The 19,469-nt window shown below is 36.6% G+C and overlaps 1 protein-coding gene across 1 annotated transcript in view; it reads right to left on the bottom strand.

Annotated features, from left to right (window-relative positions):
• LOC121406211 overlaps positions 1-19,469 on the bottom strand; it is a 34,975-nt gene that overhangs the window by 10,952 nt on the left and 4,554 nt on the right. The window contains exons 2-3 of the mRNA XM_041597234.1: positions 462-589; positions 5-39 (exon numbers count right to left, since the gene is read on the bottom strand). Of these exons, the coding sequence (XP_041453168.1) occupies positions 5-39; positions 462-589 (163 nt within the window). The remainder of the gene's footprint in view (positions 1-4; positions 40-461; positions 590-19,469) is intronic.

Genomic DNA, 19,469 nt, shown 5'->3' with positions numbered 1-19,469 from the left:
TTACCTTGATAATAATGGACCTCTTCAGGAGATTTCATTCTGAAAATGAATAAAAAGTTAATTTGATAATAGCCAATAATTTTACATGGTATGGAGACATAACATTGACAATGATGGTTTATGATCAATTGACATTTTATTCTGTTTCGGAAATTGTTTATTAAAAATGGAGGAAAAGCAAAAAAAAAACAATGGAAAAATCAACGAACTGATAATCTTGTAATATCAGCAATCACAAACTATTTAATCTGTTAAGAAGAATATTTTCTTCTTGTTGTTTGATCGTTACTCTGAGCATTTATCAAAACAAAACATATTACTGAGTGTTTAACATTATAAAAATAATTTTTCATTCACTTTAAATTCTTTTAAAAATAAATTACACAATGGATGGATTAGCGTGCATATTTGGTCAATTTAGGCTGATATGCTTACTCGTGAAACGTAAAAAAAAAAATCACCTCGATAAGATAGTCTGCTCGACCACCTCATCCTTGGCATCGTACATTGGTAGTTTGCCTGACCTATCTTCCACGTGTATCTTAGATCCAATTACAATGGGACTCTTCTTGCGTGATTCCCATGAAATCTAAAAAAAATGAAAAAAGAGTTTACCAGTAAATACGGGGTCTGACCACTTGACCGAAGGCCCACGAGGCGATTTTTTTTTTGCCGAGTGGTTTAAGGCGACTCGTTGCAGCGGCGAAGTCTAGAATTAGTGACATAGCTGGGATTTCAGTTTAGGGGCGGGAGTGAGCACGGGAAGCGCGCTTCCGGGGTGAAAGGGTGCAGGGATCGGAGTGGAAGTGAATCATTCCTTGTCTGCTCCTGCTCATCTTATTAAAGTACACACCCGAAGAATCAAAAATATTTTACAATGACTTTTTGTGGTCATCATTGTTAAGGGGATGTATTATTAATCAGATATATAACTTTACTTTTTTTAAATAATGATTAGAGTTTGCAGAAATCAGCTCTCAAAAATGACTTATTTCAATGCGTATTTCTGCCTTCGTCCGTCCTCTGGCGAGCTTCAGCTGAGTGACGTCACACTAAGAGCAGTGAGCAGCTGAGCTGACAGCAGCCCATTGAAGACGATCTTCCTAATCAGCGTTTTTTTGTTCTTAGTATTGTTTATTCCTCTCAAGATTGGTCTTATTACATATATAAAAGTTTGAATTTTCTTAACAGTAAAATGAAATGCACATTTCACATATTTTGGTAACCGATATTTAGCTTAGAAAAATTGTCTTCAAGAAATATACGTGAATAGACAAAGCATATTTTCACTTAGAAATCACGCTTGCACCACATTGATATTATTATTAATATAAAACATAGACATTCTTCACGACTGAACAAATATTATTAAGATTAATAACGTAGCAAGTTCAGGAACCACAAAAAGCAGGGCGATATCCATCGTGAAATGATTGGAATTAATTGCAGTTGGATTGCTGAAGCATTGCGAGGCAATAGCAGCGAACGCACTTTGTTTGATATTATACAATGAACCCGGAAGGAGAAGACACATTGTCTGTGGACAAATCTGCAAGCACGTTCTTTTTTATGAGTGCAGGGATCCTGGTTCGAACTTCTGATTTTTTTTTTTTTGGGGGGGGGTTCCGTTCGGGATTTTGTTTTTATTGTATTCCTTCCCCGTTCCTACCAGCTCTTTTTTCTCTTGGTCTTTACATTTCACAATTCAATAAAACGGGGAAAGGTACACAGTTCTGATTCACTTTTGGTCTGAAGTTGTCGAAAACAGAAATGTAATATTACATTACATGAAGAAAACGGCAAATTCGGAAAATATTGAACGGGTCAGTATTTAAGGTGATTCAGTGCATGATGCACATATAGATGATGAGCTCGTCAATTGTGTGACGTCATTATTCTCGACTGTTTTCGGCTGCGTGATTGGTCTGGGGGGCTGAGAAGGGCATTGGCGGCGGAAGCAAACAATTTTAGGAGGGGACAACCCAAGAAAAAAAATTGACAAGCAAAAAAAAAAGGGTTCTCAACCTAAAAATTTTAGGGGAGACGCGTAGAAAAATAAATTGACAAGCAAAAAAAAATCAAAAAAATAAAAAAAGGTCATCAACAACAAATTTAAGGGGGGGACCGTCCCCCCCTCCTCAAATTTAGGGGGGACACGTCCCCCCCCCACTTCCGCCGCCTATGGAGAAGGGTGTCTAATAATTTCATTTCTTGCATTTCCTCGACATCTATAAGACTTTTTAGTGATATATATTTGTGTATAAAAAGAAAATATCATTTGATCCATATATAATTTGTCTATAATTATCACTTTCGTGAATTTTCTTCGTGTGTACGTGCACTTTAAAGGGATCATTTAACTTTGTGAGCAGCTGATTTAAAAAATTCTCAAACTGAGACGAAACATGTGTATGAGTGCCTGTATTTGTCCTCAAAAACCCTGAAACAGACCACAATATAGGATGAAAAACTTTAATTTAGATACAAGTAGCAATTTATTTACTTGATTTTGAAACCGTCTAGTAGATGGGTTCCAGCTTATGACCAGTTTTCTCCAATTCAAAAAGTCCGTTGGCTATGTTGACTGCCTTCTGCTGTGTGTATCTCCTATATACACGATATTATTAGCTGCACTGTACATTCAGTGTATACCTTGTCCACACTGTATATAGGTCATGCTGTGTTCTAGAGTTAATGTGTTGTGTTGCACAGATTCGCTCTATACTGTACACATAGTCATTGAAACCAACTCCAAACTTTGGTTTACATCTCCAAGGTTTTAAAATTGATCCTGTAGATATAATACTTTGAAACTTCTGGGATGATATATTTTTACACTATAAGCCTAATGTTTTTTTTGAAAATTTTTCAAATCAAAACAAAGTGAAATGATCACTTTAAGGTTTGGTCACACCACCCGAGCGTTGTTGGAGCGGTCGTGGAGCGGTAGGGAGAGAGGGTCGAATTTCAACAATGCCTGCCACCGCTCACAAAATTGAGGAAAAAATCGAAAACATGGGCGCTGCCTTAGCGGCGCACCGTTGAAGCTAGCGTAGCTTTAGCGTTGGTTTAACGGTGGCGAGCGGTCGCAAGCGTTGGTTTAGCGGTGACTCGAGCGTTGATAGAGCTGAGTTCTGTGCATGCGGGCGTCGCACAGTCACAGTGGGCCAGGAGAGAGCAAAAGTGCGCCAAAACTGTTTTTTGGTCATGAAACAAATTTTATTTTTTTCATATTCTAAGCAAAGATAAGAACCTCTTGGATGTCTCCATACAATATTTCTCCATGAAATTGATTATTAGTTGCCTATTTTATTCAATATTACCGGAAAATGACCCTTTACGGCTACCGCATGTAAAAATGACACGTTTTAGATATTCCACTGTTTTAGCAAAAATTATTGCTGAATTTATTTCTAATTCACGGTACTCTTTGATGAATGATTGTTTTAAGTGATCAAAAACTTTCAAGATAAAATAATAATCCCTTCAGAGGTAATTCTGGACGAAACCATTTGACAATGGGGGGTTTTAGGATTTTTTTTCATGAGCATTTCTTTTACAAATTTCTGCAGACTGCTGCGCTGTAAATACCATGACGGTCTTTGTTATATTTCATGCTTTACAATGATACCAAATCTAGCTGCGTATACGTGCATTTTTTTGAGATATAATCAATTTTTCAACCACATGTTCGCCGTATTTATCACAAAATCGTTCCAAGTTAGTGTCCGATTAAGCGCATGCTGAACGTTGCCGCTCCCTTCGGTACCGTATAAGTTTTTTATTTTATTTTATTTATCTATTTAAAAATCTTTATACAGGATAAGCATGTTCAGATAATATATACACTGTTTTTCAACATGGTCCTGTAGACATAGTAAATATCTAACAATGTACAGAAAAGGTGCATTAAACAATTCAAATTCAGGCAGAGTAAATTATAGTAAAACAAAATTGAGTAACATAGGTATTAACAAACATAGATATATAAAAATAACAAAAGATATCATACATGTGCACTGGGTAATGAATACCAAACTGAAAGTTGAAAACACAAACCGACAGAATTACATAAACGTATCGGAGCATATCCATAGACACAGTTATACATAATACATGCAAGGAAATAATTTCGTCTTTTTTCTAAAACCTGCCATTTCAATCTCTTAATAATGTCAATACCATTATGAGTATAATCAAAATTCTTTTCAACTATTCTTGCTGCTCTTTTTTGTAATCTAAACAAAATTTTCCTATTACTGACAGAACAGTTCCCCCATACCGAACAAGAGTAATCCAGTATGGGTTGAATTGTACAATTATAAATACTATTTAGAACATTCGTATTAGTGAAAATACTGACCTTTTTCAAAGAAAATAACTTAAAAGCTAAGGATTTACTTGGGTTCTTTACATGAAAATTCCACGAAAGATTCTCATCAATGTCGATTACTAGATACCTAATATGTTTTCCTTGTTTTATAATATTATCCAGATTCCGTCCCTGTCGCTCACCGTGGTGTGGAGAGAGAGAGAGGGGGGGGGGTGTCTGGCTCAAGTGTCTGGTTCTTTTGACTGGTATCTTCCTAAAATATTTTCGTTAAACATACGTAAAGACAAGCTTTCATTTCCACTTCCACTAACTATATAATAATACATGTAAAACAACTTCATTTTGATGTCAAACTGTTCCATCCCGTGTTGCATATCTGATATGCTGTCATTCTGAGAAGATTAATTCTTAAGGTAAGATTCCCGGGTAAGATTATTAATTTGTTTTGTTGTTCATAAACCAAGTAGGGGCTACTGTATATCGCTATAACACACATGACTAGGGATGTGATTGGTCTCACTCAGTTTTCTGCCAAAATATGAAAATGTGTAAAGGACAGATACGTGGGATCTACAGTATACATGTATAAGTTGCATTATCATTATTAGTATTTATCCCACCCCCCCCAAAAAAAAATGAAGGGTTTGTAACTTCACATACACGTATGAATTCGTTTATCTCTTGGCTCATTCTAAATTTGCTATAAATTATTGTTAAAATCAATCAAGAAGGAAGTGCATATTATCATTTCAAGGATTGTTTGGTTTATGACTCTTATTGACTTTATATGTATTCCACAGACTAATGGTAACAAGTGACATTGTGATTAGTAGCAAATTTTTAAGAGTACAACAAGCACAGCCTCTTTCCCCTAATGTTTAAAGTATGCTAAAAAGATCCTCTCACCAAAGACATAATGGTTGGTGAGATAGCAGAGAGACTCTCTTTTGGAATAACTTTGTATACGCCGTTCTTTGTGAATAAGAAGGCCTTATAGGGCCTTGTACCGATTAACCTGCAGAGGACCCGGCCTCTATTATTTATCATTGGAATAATTATTTTAAAGATTTCACTGTCCACTTCTGGTATCAATCCATTTTAATTCATGTAGGTGTGGTTAATCATTGTACCCAGGGAATGAAAATACTCCTTTGCATTTTTTTAGAATTTCACTTTGAATTTTACAATTCCGGATTCATGGTAGGGCGCACAGACCTTTTTTTTGTTTGCCTGGGGCCCGTTTCTCAACACCCGGACAAGTTAGTCATATCTTTATCCACAAACCACGGAGTTAGTTCCAATCTTACTAAACCTGTTTCACGAAAGGCTTCCTAACTAAAATACCTTGATATCGATACTATCGGTAAAGAGAGCAGACGAGACGTAGCCTTAGTCACAAAATAGCATAATTTTCAAAAAGAAAAATTATGACAAAATTGCAAATATTGTGATGAATTGGGGATTACATCTTTTAAAAATAATAGCACAGGTAAATTATGCATCATACATACTTAGACCATGAAGACTGGGGCATTCAATTGCTGAAAAATTGAATTATGAATAATTTATTTCACGACTAAAAAAATCACATGTGGACGTTGAAATGGGTACCCCCGGATATCCAATTTTAATAGTTTAAGAATTTCGTTATGGTTTACTTTCAAAGTAAACCATAACGGTTTTATTTGTAAAATTATGATAATTATACAATGTTTTACGATTCCAAACATCATCGAAATATAGTTTAACATTTTTTTTATAAATCTTTGATACCGATCTTACGATTTGACAAATTCTATGCATAAATTAGAGATTAGAATTTATCCAAATGTCAATAGGGTCTGAAAACGACAAATACAAGTCCAGTTATGGATGGCATGACGTGGTAGAATTTGTATCGATTAAATTATTTTACTATTTCAAAATGAATGGTTTTGTGGCGTTGTACCAACAGTTTTCATAGTTACTTTGTATTACAATGATCATTGAATGCATTATCCCACTTGTTTTGGGATTTAATTTCAACCTCTATGGTTGATTACGTAAGATTATAATTTTAAAATTTCTCGGCACTTTTGCATGTCATAGTCTACCCATGTGATGCCATACGTCATTAAGAAAGAAGTTATGACACGTTCGGAGGTGTCATAAATATTTAGTAAGGTTGTTGTACCCGATCTTGGTGAAGAGGGCTTCGTGAAACGGTTAGCGGACAAGTAGCTCACCATCTCCGATTTAGTCAAGAAGTTAGACTTATGACTGTGTTGAGAAACGGGCCCTGTTTGCTAATATGCTTCCTTATATTGCTGAAATTTCTCTAAAACTAGTTTCTGAAAATTTGAAATTTATTGTAGAATTAGAAACATGTAATTTATTCTCAAATGTTAACAGCCAATCGGAAAACAGTATTTTAACGACGTCATCAATATTTGAAAATACTTTTATTGAATTCTACGGGTGAAATTACCCCTGACAACCAAATTTAATCGTACAAATATGTGAATAAAGGGTTTTGGCGCACTTTGGGTTCATTTTGGCCCACTGTGCGTCGGCTCGGCGGGTTTAACACTATGATCATGATGACAAAGAGAGTGTACTATTTATGCAGCTATATACTCTTCGTACTCGCCACGATTACTCTGGTAGACAAAAGTACATCCCTTCATTGCTATTATGAATGGATGGATGAATGCATCGTTCCAGCAATCCCGTGTCCGCTCGGAAAACGCTTACAACGCTTACAACGCTCCACCAAAGTTTGTGAACCATTTAATCACCTGCCCGACAATGCTGGCGGAGCAGTGGTTGTCCAGCGTTCAGGATTTCTGCCTTGGCCTAGCGGACCCAAGCGTTCACGATCTTTCGTCTTGCGGAGCCAAACTTTGACTGGGCGTTGTTAGAGCGGTAGTCAACTTTGCTGGAGCGGAAAAATTGCCCGCTCCTCACCGCTCGCAATATTTTGAGCAGTTCAAAACTTTTGGAACGGTAGGAGGAACCATCAGCGGTGGCCGAGCGTATTCGGCGTTGCATTAACGGAGGCCAACTAAACGATGATGAACGGTAGCGAGCGGTGATGTTTTTCTCTCTCCGCTCCACGACCGCTCCAACAACGCTCAGACGGTGTGACCAGGCCTTTACGTCCTCCGCCTGTTATTGGGGGGGGGGGGGGGGGGATAATTCCAGGTAACTAAATTTAGAATCAGTTTCGTTGCAAGGATTTCATTTAACCCTATCGAGGCAGTGGCGTAGCTACGGAGGAAGGGGGGGGGGACTGGGGGCACGTGCCCCTCTGAGATTTGTTGTGCCTCCCCCCAGGTGCCCCCCCCTGAGAAATATCAATTGGCAGGGCAACAAAACAAAAACGGGAAAAAGAAGAAAAGAAAAAAAAAGAAATGAAAAAGAAAGACAGAAGAAAAAAAAGAGGAAAATAAGAGGAGGAAAACGAGTGAATGAAATAATATGAGGGGAAGACTTGCACAAAAAAAAATCTTTCATGTTACTATATAAAATTTTTGCTTGCGCTTCGCGCCAGAATTGCCTGTTCGATTAAATTCATATTTTGCTCAATAGGCTGATATGGAGCAAGTTGCGAATTCAATATACAAAACATATTTTAGCCCGGACATCGAGCTTTTTTTTCATTTACAAATTTAATTGCTCTGTAAAATGTCAGTTTCACGGTCTACATATCAGAATCGCTCACGCTGCGTGGTCACATTGCTAGATTTGCCAAGTTCCTATTGTCTATGTGTATTCCATAATGCACAAATGTATTCAGAGTGCACAGATTCTAGGACCAAATTTACACTCTAAAAAATGAAGTGCTAATTCAGCTCTTCAAGTGCGTGTATAGTGACTGCACTTCGGAGTGCTGATTTTTCTCGTTCAAATTTGAACTAGACAAATCAGCACTCCGAAGTGCAGTCACTATACACGCTCTTTAAGAGCGGAATTAGCACTTCATTTTTTGAGTGTAAAATTAACCGCATACATTCGTAATTCCGAAGCTTCGTAATTCCGAAGGTTCGGTTATTCCGAAGGTTCGTATTTCTGAAGGTTCGTAATTCCGAAGGTTCGTATTTCTGAAGGTTCGTAATTCCGAAGGTTCGTCAATCCGAAGGTTCGTAATTCCGAAGGTTCGTCAATCCGAAAACGAAATAAGGTTCGTAATTCCGAAGGCTTGTTAATCCGAAAACGAAATAAGGTTCGTAATTCCGAAGGTTCGTTAATCCGAAAACGAAATAAGGTTCGTAATTCCGAAGGTTCGTTAATCCGAAAACAAAATGAGGTTCGTAATTCCGAAGGTTCGTCAATCCGAAAACGAAATAAGGTTCGTTAATCCGAAAACGAAATAAGGTTCGTTAATCCGAAAACGAAATAAGGTTCGTTAATCCGAAAATTAAATAAGGTTCGTATTTCCGAAAATGAAAAATTATTCATTTTGGTAACAAAAACGGTGTTGTCATTACAAGATTACACGATATTATGCAATGACGATCGATGATACATGCATGTGTTGTGGCCAAAAGCATGTATTTCATTAAGAATAGGCGCCCTGATCAAGCATAGGCTAATTTCGATTTTATCTGAGCAATTGCTGCCTAAGTAAATGGTTTAAAGATGCAGGGAATCAAGTGTTGGTCGCGTGCGAGTAACCTCTAGATAATAGGATTTGTATTGGAGGGGATGTCATTTTTAATAACAGCTTCTGCTGGTAATAAAAATAAAAAATAATACTATAATAATGATCCTTGTGAGATGTTGAAAGCGCGAATCGCAAGCTCAAACTAGTAGACATTTCATGTAACAAGACGTGAACTTAAACATTCTGAGCAGTTTTTTTAATCGTGAGAAAGATGTGTATCTTTCTAAAAAATTAACTCGAGGGCGAGCTGTAATTTGTTTATATACTGACCTGTAATCTTTTAAGGACTGCATTTAGTGACTCATGAATAGAATATATATCTCACGAACTAAATAATGAGAGCGCGAACCGCAAGCTTAAAATTTGTGATATTCCACCTGAAAACTGGACATTGTATATTTTTTTGTAACCAGGAATAGAATGAGTTCCTCAATAAACAATACTTGATGCGAGCGAGAAACGTGAGCCAAAATTTTCCGATTTTCCAACCTGAAAACTGGACATTCTTGTAAAAATAATAATAGCTGGGAGAACAGTTTTCAAAACTGAAGTGGCTTCCCTGGGTAAATAATATCTATATTCTAGGCCTACATCAAATTTCCAAAAATTTGAGCACGTGATTCGCTCGCAACATCTCACAAGGATGCCCTTTTAACAGTAATTGACCAAAAAGGCAAATTTTACATCTTCAGATTTGATTTCTTTCCCCCAAAACCGCTTGCTTGCTACGCTCGCAGAAATGAAACGTAAATATATAATTTATCAATCAGTGATCACTTATTTTTTGCTCAATTCAATTACTACAAAACACAAACCTCTTTACACAGATGATAATCTCATGGTGAAAATTTACGTTCGCACCAAAGTGCCCCTATTGGCCCCTTTTTGGCTTTGCCCCCCCCCAGGAAAATATATTCCGCCGCCACTGGTTGAAACACGTATCGTCTTCATGGCTAACTGCAAAAAGTTCTTTAAATGTCCCCTTTAGATCAGGTCAGAGCTTATATATTTAAAATTTCTGTTTGCGATCTTGCTCGCAGTTATTATCTATCTATCTATCTATCTATATATATATATATATATATATATATATATATATATATATATATAAACCTCGCGCTCGCATTATTTAAAAAGGGTTTATCATGTTATTACATATTTACTTTATTTTATAAGTATAAAGCTAATTATTGACTGTTAGGACTACCCTTTCAAAGAAACAAACAAAAATCAACTTTAAGCTGCCGATCGAGGAAAATGTGGCTGAAAAAAATATTGACGAAAGTTGGATCCGCCGGGAGGGAGGCAGGGGGCACTTGCACCCAAAAAATGAAATAAAAAATAGGGAAATTAATATTTTCCAAAATGGGAAAGTTCCTTTTTCAAAAATAAATATGCCGTTTTTCGTGTTTTTTCGAAATAAAATACACTTTTTAAAGTATACAAGTTAAGTTTTCAGGCTGGAATATTGCAAATTTTCAGCTTGCGCTTCGCACTCTCATTCGATTGGACATGCATCCTAAAGAGGTCACTAAATGCTTTCTTTAACAGGTTCCTTTTCTGGTCAGTATGTTTAAGCTGCGTTTTGCGCTCGTGTTAATTTTTTAGTTAGATGCACATCTTTTTAATGACAGCAGAAATCTGCTCGGATTTTTAAAAACTTGTTTTCTTTTTTCATTGAAATACCCTGAAGTTTTGGCTTGTGATTCTAGCTCGCAACAACTCGCAATTATGCCATTTTAAGAATAATTGACCCCCCAAAACGTTTTACAACTTCACCTTTGAATTTGTTTTACCAAGCCGCTCGCTCATTACACTCTCTCCCGAAAAATAAAGCCTAAACATACGTTTTGCCATAATAAGAAATCACTTCAAAAAAGGTTTTTCTCTACTTAATCACTATCAAACACATAATGACTTCAAGCAAATGATAATCTTAAGGGGAAAATATCACCAAAGTTACCATTTTGATGTATGAGTTTCATTTTTTGGCTTAACCCCTCAAACGAAAATTCGTTCGGCCGCCCTTGCCTTCCCATTCTCATAACAATTGAACGGCAACAGTGTCCCCCGCCCCCCCCCCCCTCCCCTTGCCTCTGCTTTCCCGGTTTTCATTTTTCGGATTAACGAACCTTATTTTGTTTTCGGATTAACGAACCTTATTTCGTTTTCGGATTAACGAACCTTCGGAAAAACGAACCTTATTTCGTTTTCGGATTAACGAACCTTATTACGTTTTCGGATTAACGAACCTTCGGACAAACGAACCTTATTTCGTTTTCGGATTAACGAACCTTATTACGTTTTCGGATAAACGAACCTTCGGAAAAACGAACCTTATTTCGTTTTCGGATTAACGAACCTTATTACGTTTTTGGATTAACGAACCTTCGGACAAACAAACCTTATTTCGTTTTCGGATTAACGAACCTTATTACGTTTTCGGATAAACGAACCTTCGGAAAAACGAACCTTATTTCGTTTTCGGATTAACGAACCTTCGGAATAACGAACCTTATTTCGTTTTCGGATTAACGAACCTTCGGAACAACGAACCTTATTTCGTTTTCGGATTAACGAACCTTCGGACAAACGAACCTTATTTCGTTTTCGGATTAACGAACCTTATTACGTTTTCGGATAAACGAACCTTCGGAAAAACGAACCTTATTTCGTTTTCGGATTAACGAACCTTATTACGTTTTTGGATTAACGAACCTTCGGACAAACAAACCTTATTTCGTTTTCGGATTAACGAACCTTATTACGTTTTCGGATTAACGAACCTTCGGAAAAACGAACCTTATTTCGTTTTCGGATTAACGAACCTTCGGAACAACGAACCTTATTTCGTTTTCGGATTAACGAACCTTCGGAACAACGAACCTTATTTCGTTTTCGGATTAACGAACCTTCGGAACAACGAACCTTATTTCGTTTTCGGATTATCGAACCTTCGGAACAGCGAACCTTATTTCGTTTTCGGATTATCGAACCTTCGGAATAACGAACCGTCGGAATAACGCCACAAATGTTCGGATTAACGAACCCTTTTTCGTTTTCGGATTAACGAACATCGAGGTATAGGCAATTTACGTGTTTCGGAATTACGAACCTTCGGAATAAAGAACCTTCGGAATTACGAAGCTTCGGAATTACGAAGTGTAACCAAATTAACTATATCCTATTTATGAATTAGAAAATATGAATAGAGTGTCCCGCTTATAGGTCTAAAATCTCAATTTTCTTCCTCTCACGCTTCGCACTCGCATCAATTGTTTAGTTACATACGTATCCGATTTATCCATACAAAAAGTGCTTAGGATTATCATTTTTCAGGTCGGAATGTCAAAATGTCTTCATGGGTAACTGTAAGCAGTCCTTAACAGGTGCCTTTTTTGATAATGCTAGAACAGTTAATAAAAAAAATTCTGCTCGCGCTTGGCGTTCGCAGTAGCCATCTAGTTACATACGAATCTTGTTAAGGATCACACATAACATTGCCCAGAATATTAAATTTTCAGGACAAACTCCATGAAAGTAAAAAATAAATAAAATAAAAAATCGCTCGCGCTTCGCGCTCTCAATTTTTATAAGGCTTATGAGATTATTTCATGTTTATGATTTTTTTATAAGAATGAAACTAAAAAGTGACTGATCGGAAATAAACATAGGTGAAGATAATTTCGGGCCCCGTCCCCTTTTAGCGAAAGTCGGATTCGCCCTTGTGACACATACATACATACCTGAAAAACTTGTGCCCCCAGGAAAAAATCCTAGCTACGCCAATATATCGAGTCCGGGGTATTTTGGGAGTTCATAATGACCGGGGGGCCTCCCAGCCCCCCCCCCCCTTGAGATCTCGGCCGTCGACCGCGTGATCGCGTCGCAAATTGGCACGCGGGTTGTCTAGGACATATACAAAATTGTATTGTAATTTATTTCATGCGAATTGCTGTTAAGTGATTGATTATGCTAATTTATGCGTAATTGGTATGCGAAATTATAATTTTGTCCCCTAACTCCCTAAATGAAGGTCCAAATGTTCTAAATATTGGTATAGAAACTCTTTGTGATGTTCTTAGCAAGTGTACATGAACAAAATTGCGATATCAATTCATTTTCTTATGTATTATATTGTTTTTTGCAATTTCTTATGTACTATTTTGTGTTTTTTACCTTCTCATTTTCTTTTTCAATGAAATTTGTTGGGGACTCTTCGGAGATCATAAAAAGCATAAAATTAATACATTTAGACCAGCAAAACTAAAAATATTCATACATTTATGATTTTGGGTTGAAAACAAAACTTGTATTGACTTTGTATACACAAAATCACGTTTTAGAGCAATTTTTGGTCTGACATGCACTTATAATGTTGCGTAATTTTGGAACCACGTACCCGCTGCGAATTTTTTCCGTACTTTAATGCGGAATAAACCCATGTGCGCATGCGTTTGGAAAATGCCAAATTTGTACTTCACCTCGTTCTCAAATTCAGCGCACACGGCGTAGTCTTTGCACACAGACTCTATTTGCTAGTATGACGAGCCCACGTGGAATTATATGGTGCTACACGAGTCTGCATAGTTGTATCATATGATTCAGACCCTAATGTCTACAGGCAGACTTTATTACTCAGACCCTGCAAGCTCCGTGTATTGGACATGTATTTCCACCAGAGGTGTCGGAACCAGGGTTGGGTATTGGTATAGCAGAGAGTAGATTGGTGGACTGATAAGAAGATATGCTTTGAAGTTTCCGATATAGTGCTTTGAGTCCACCACATTAGTTTGTGTCTTGGTTCTTGCTCAATTGTGACACAATAATTTTGAGATGAATGGGCATTGAAATGACTGAAATTTCCTGAGAATGATTATTGGGCCAAAGGTATAGACAGTTGAATTGCATTAGTGAAGTTCCATCCTGATATTGCTAGAAAGTGAAAGGTCATAATATATCTCTTGTGGAGATAAGTTTAATATAATCAAATGCCAATGAGAAATCTGTTGTTTTGTCTTGTTCGTAGATGGTGTCATTTTTTATGTTGTGTAAGAAAACTGAATTAGCACTTTACATGACACGTGTACAGTTCGTCAATTGCCCTGCAGAGAGGCTTTAACTTTATAGGTAAATGTTCCCGGCAGAAAGGTGTTAGCATAAAAGTGAGTGTAGCGTAAAAAAATATGAAAGCTTATTAATTCAAATTCTGAAGATCAGTGTACACCAATAATGAGTAAATGGAGATAAATTTGTAACCCACAAAATTAAGAACTCCATTTTACAGAGACATTCGAACATCAAAAATGTGATTATATTAAACTTATCTCCACAAGAGATATATTATGACCTTTCACTTTCTAGCAATATCAGGGGATGACTATGTTCCTGGTTGTTTGGAGGTGAGAGGATGCATTACCTAAGGGGAATGCACCCTCTCACCTATTGACTTCAATGTGCAAATTCAAGAACAAAAAAATTATTTGCTTGCCCTGGAATGCCATTTTTCAAAAAATAGCATCGGTGTTTGCCGATGGAGGTGGTCTATCGATGGCACAGACACTAAGCACTACAGACAAGGAGATCCGAATATTCATGTGCATGATTTGAAATGATGGAGATTTCGGAGTGTCATTCATGCCAATAGTTACATTACATCAATGAATATTATCTTTATAAAGCTTTTTAAAGCGTAAAGGACATATAAAATTTCTTCAATAAATTCTGAATATATTATTGACATAACTTCGCAACTGTTTGGGGTATGTCTATTTAAAGTGATAAGTTTTTACATTATTCTTATTTTATTCAATTTTATTTGTAATATTAAAAAAAAATAAATCTGCATGCCAATTTTTCCTCTAACGGCATACAGCTGTACTTCCCTGCCGGATCACCGGGCATGGTTGAAGTCAGTGTCCCGATGCCATGGTTGCTTTTTCCGCGAATATTTATTTGCTAGTAGCATAGAGATGTACAGGTGCCAGCGAGTGGGGACCTAAACCACGAAATCGCCGTTGATTTTGTAATGTTTGTGCGACAGCGTGACCATGATTATATTTAAAAATTTGTAATAATAAAAAAGAAATCATTTTACTTACAAACACACGAGATTACTTTCATTTCTCACTTCTCTTTGATTAAAACCCAAAACTAGTTTGCATGCATGCATGCGTGAGGGACTGCACAGTTATTTGCCCAGTACCGTAAGGGCACTAGTATTCAACCCGTTTGGAGAGTTTCCTCAAATATATAGAAATGTAGAATTTACCTGAATTTCAGACCCGTCTTATTTCCAAGAGCAAATGCTGGTTATTCTTTTTCCATTATTTTTTTCTTCAATCAGTCGACTGTGTGCGCGGGCGATCGAATTATACGGCAACGGTTTTTGGCACTAGTCCCCGTCGGCACTAGTATTCAACCTAGCAATGAAAGATGGCCCTATCTCTCGTGAAGCCACCTGCCCTTGTCCCATCCGACTATGGACTAGACCAAATCGCACAAAGAATAATGGTTTATAAAAAGTCAAAGGCTTATAAGTCGCTTTATACAAACCACTGACGTCATCAAATCACGCCCATTTTTTGAGGCTTTGAAGAAATATTATTTAGGCTAGAACTCGCCAAAAAATCGCACTCGGGAAAGTGGCTTACGTCATCAAGCCAAATCAAGCCAAACCAAGCCAAATCGCAACCTGATATTTCCTTATGAAAGCTTTTCTGAGTGTTCCGATAGAGTTTTCGACGAGTGTGGGCGCTTTCGGCTTTCCGGGAACTTTGCGTCCAGACACTTGAGTGGTTTACATGATTATTAATGGGCCTATGTGATAGAACATATAAAACATTTTTTTTATTGTTTTATATTATTTAATTAGACCCCGTATTGTTGTAATATGCCATACACTGATCTTGTAATCAACTTGACCATGGTTAACACTGAAAAATATTAACAGTAATAATAACAATCTTAAAGGGGTAGTCTGGGCTGAAAATAATGGGAATTAAAGATATAAAATCAGACAAACAAAACAGTAAAAATTTCATCAAAATCAGGCAAGGAAGAAGAAAGTTATGATCTATTTTAAAGTTTTTAATTATTTCGGTGAAACAGTTCTTTGCATTTCTTCATGAATATGCAATGAGCAAGCTAATGACGTCATATCCTCACATATTATTTTTTATTTTATGATATGAATGTATATTTATTCAAATTTTGTTCACCAAGAATGGAAAAGATTTGATTGACATCTGATTTAATGTATTAAGTAATCATTGCTGCAAATTATTCTGTGAAAAGAGAGATATATCATACACACATGTAAGAAAAAAGAAAGAAATAATCTTAGAAAAGAGAAAATGGGGACATGATGCCATTAGCTTACCTGATGAATAATCATGATGGCGCTCATATATACAGGGTATCCAGTCCATCAGGGAAATTAGGGAATTTTGATTGGTAAAAATATCGAACGAGTCAGATTAGTATTATATACTACAAAATTTCTTGGCAAAAACACAGAAAAAATCAAGGAATTTCGTTTTCTTGAAACGAATCCTGATATAACTGTTTTCACAAAATATTTTGCTAAACTTTGAAACTTAATAACTTAATTATTTGTTATCCGATTTTGATGAAAACGTCATGATTTTGCTCTCTGAATTTTCTCTTTTACGGAGTAACCCTTTAAGTATCTAAAATCAAACGTGGACATGGGCGTCTCATTCATATTATTTCTATGTTCAGGGCGAGATATGAAAAAAAAACAAGCAGAGATATTTGGACCATGAAGAGATCGAAAGAGAGAAAGTGACTATGTGTGTGTGCACAGTCGTCATTTAAATCACTAAAATTAAAGAGAGATTCCAGCAGTTGCAGTAAACACTGATTTCATGAGAAAGTCTGCAAAACAAGGCTTAATTGTCAGTATATCATCGAGGATCTAGATCTGGAACAGTTACATTAACTAAACTTTGTCAAATCTTGAAATCTACACTGAAAAATGTTTACACTGAAGATCCCCAACACAGTATTTGATTAGTGAGATGCGTATAATGATGATTACAATTACTACAAGTGCTCAATGCATTTAGATGCAATTCTAACAAAATAAGCAAGAGCTTAGCATTCGTATTATATGACTATGGTCATATTTGTATACTCTTAATGGATTCCTAAAATATAGTCCTTAAAATATCCCTGTTTGAAGTCAATAAATACAAAATTGTCTTGAACACAAAATCATGTAATTTCTTGAACTGACAATTTTTCATGAACTATTTCCAAATTTTCAAAGCATAGCATGCAGATCTTGTCACAAAAGTGAACTATACAATAGATGTAAATTTCAAATTTTCCAGGCATATTGAAATTAGGATACTGAATTCACCTTTACTACAAAACTTCCACATAAAATTCATGGAATTTGTTTTCAAATTTATGGGGAAACCCTGAATTATATGAGATGAAACACTTCACACATGTCACACATGAGCAAATTATTACAAAAGAGTGACATTTAAGTTTTACAATAGGTGACATAAAAAAATGCTAACAAAGACATCCTCATCCAAAAATTCTTAGCATAGTGCTGAATTTCACTCTACATTACAAAAAAATGAGGCCATTTGTGATACAACTTGAGGACACCACCAAAATTAACAAGTGTTTTTCTCTATATGCTCCAAAAAATAATGATATCTTGAAAATTTGACATTTGATGATTATTTTGGTATTTCATTAAACTTCATTTTCAAGTAACTTTTCCAGAGAGGACACATTATTTCACGCTAAAATAGAAATTGAAACATTTCGCGTAACTAAGAGATTCAGAACCTTTTGAATGTATTGTGTTCTGACAGCCATGCTGGTAGTGCTTGATCAGTTGTGACTTTATATGTCAACTAATTGCCATGAACGTTGAGTAAAATTGTACAAAACTTGAAATTTAAATTCTATAAAACCAACTAAGAACACAAAACTGGATACAAATGTGACATATTAAAAATACATTGACTGATTGGCACTTTCCACTGGAAACTATTTCCCAGGACTTTTGTAGAATTTGGGATGTCAAAAATAAACTAGGGGAAAAATGGAAATTATGAACACCAATTATAATGGCAGAGTATGATAATTAAGTATGAGAGAACTTTGCGAGACACGACAAAACGGAAAGCTGCCATAGCCATGAGGTAAATGCAATTCCATGACTTTTCACAAATTTTCCGAATTCCATGACTTTCCAGGACCACAAATTTTTCCAGGATTTTCCATAACCGTGGGAACCCTGATCCACGGTCTGACCTTCCGCGCTTCTCGCGGGGGGGGGGGGGGGTACACTCCCCTCCCTGCACCCCCCGGAACGCGCATCCCGTGCTCACTACTGCCCCCTATTAAAACTGAAATCCTAGTTATGCCACTAATTATAGACGGAATTACTGGGAAATAATTGGCTGTGCCCCTCCCCCTCTGCAGGCACCTGTTACGCTGCTGCAACGAGGCGCTTAAACCACTTTACAGCGGTACCCGATGATGGGGGAAAGTCGGTCTCGCGGGCTGCCTCCGTAGATACATGTACGACAAACATAAAAAGACACATTTCCTGTTTTCAATCATCAATTTTGCATTGGAAAGATGATGAAGATTCCGATTATTAATAATATAAGTGTGACCCACCCTATTCAGCGTATCAGTTTATCTTACAAGTCTCGTGTCTTCATGGATGTCGATCCCTGGGAGAATGCAGGTGCGCAGGTCGGGTGCGGAGGAGGCGTTGAGCGGTCCCCCCCCAAAAAAAAGAAATAATGAGAAAAAGCCAACGGAAAAGGGGAAAAATGGTATAGCTTTATTGATTTTTGTCAAAATAATAAAAACCTAAACGAGAAGTTCTCTCTCTTTTCATACAAAATTTTGCTTCTGCGCCTCGCACGAAAAAATATCGAAATTGTCTTTCCCGTTGTTTCCCAGATCTTTTTCTCTACTCCGTTTTTCATGTTCCCGGCTGTAGGAATCGTATATTCTTGCCAGAAATTATAAGGTATAATGAGTGTAAAAACTATGAAAAGTATTTTTTTTTTCTTAATTGCATTGACACAAATTTGTGGCCCTTTTGTTCGGAGCGGGTAAACACTACCGTCACCCCCGAGCCTAAAAATGCAATATCTTTTTTTCAGCAAGCAATTTTCGCAAAGTATCTGGTCAAAGGGGAGGCCGTAAATTCGTGATGTGCTATATGCAAAATTATGTGCGATATTAAACTTGATTCTATATCGCTGACACAGTACATTCATCTTCTCTCTTGTTCTGTGCCATTGATTTAAGAATTTCTAATAACACTGAATTTTCTTAATCATACAAAAGGACGCGCTGAATAATGAGCGAAAATTTCCCCTTTTTTATTCTTCTAAAATAAATCACAGAGGTTAAGTTCCGTGCTTCGCGTGCAGGGAAAAAGAAAAGTCCCTCTTCTAGCTTGCATTATCCCTTTCATAT

The sequence above is a fragment of the Lytechinus variegatus genome, chromosome 19, assembly GCF_018143015.1.
Source record: "Lytechinus variegatus isolate NC3 chromosome 19, Lvar_3.0, whole genome shotgun sequence".
NCBI classification, from domain to species: domain Eukaryota; kingdom Metazoa; phylum Echinodermata; class Echinoidea; order Temnopleuroida; family Toxopneustidae; genus Lytechinus; species Lytechinus variegatus.
Note: the sequence above shows the minus strand (reverse complement) of the source record. Positions and strands in the feature narration are given on the sequence as shown.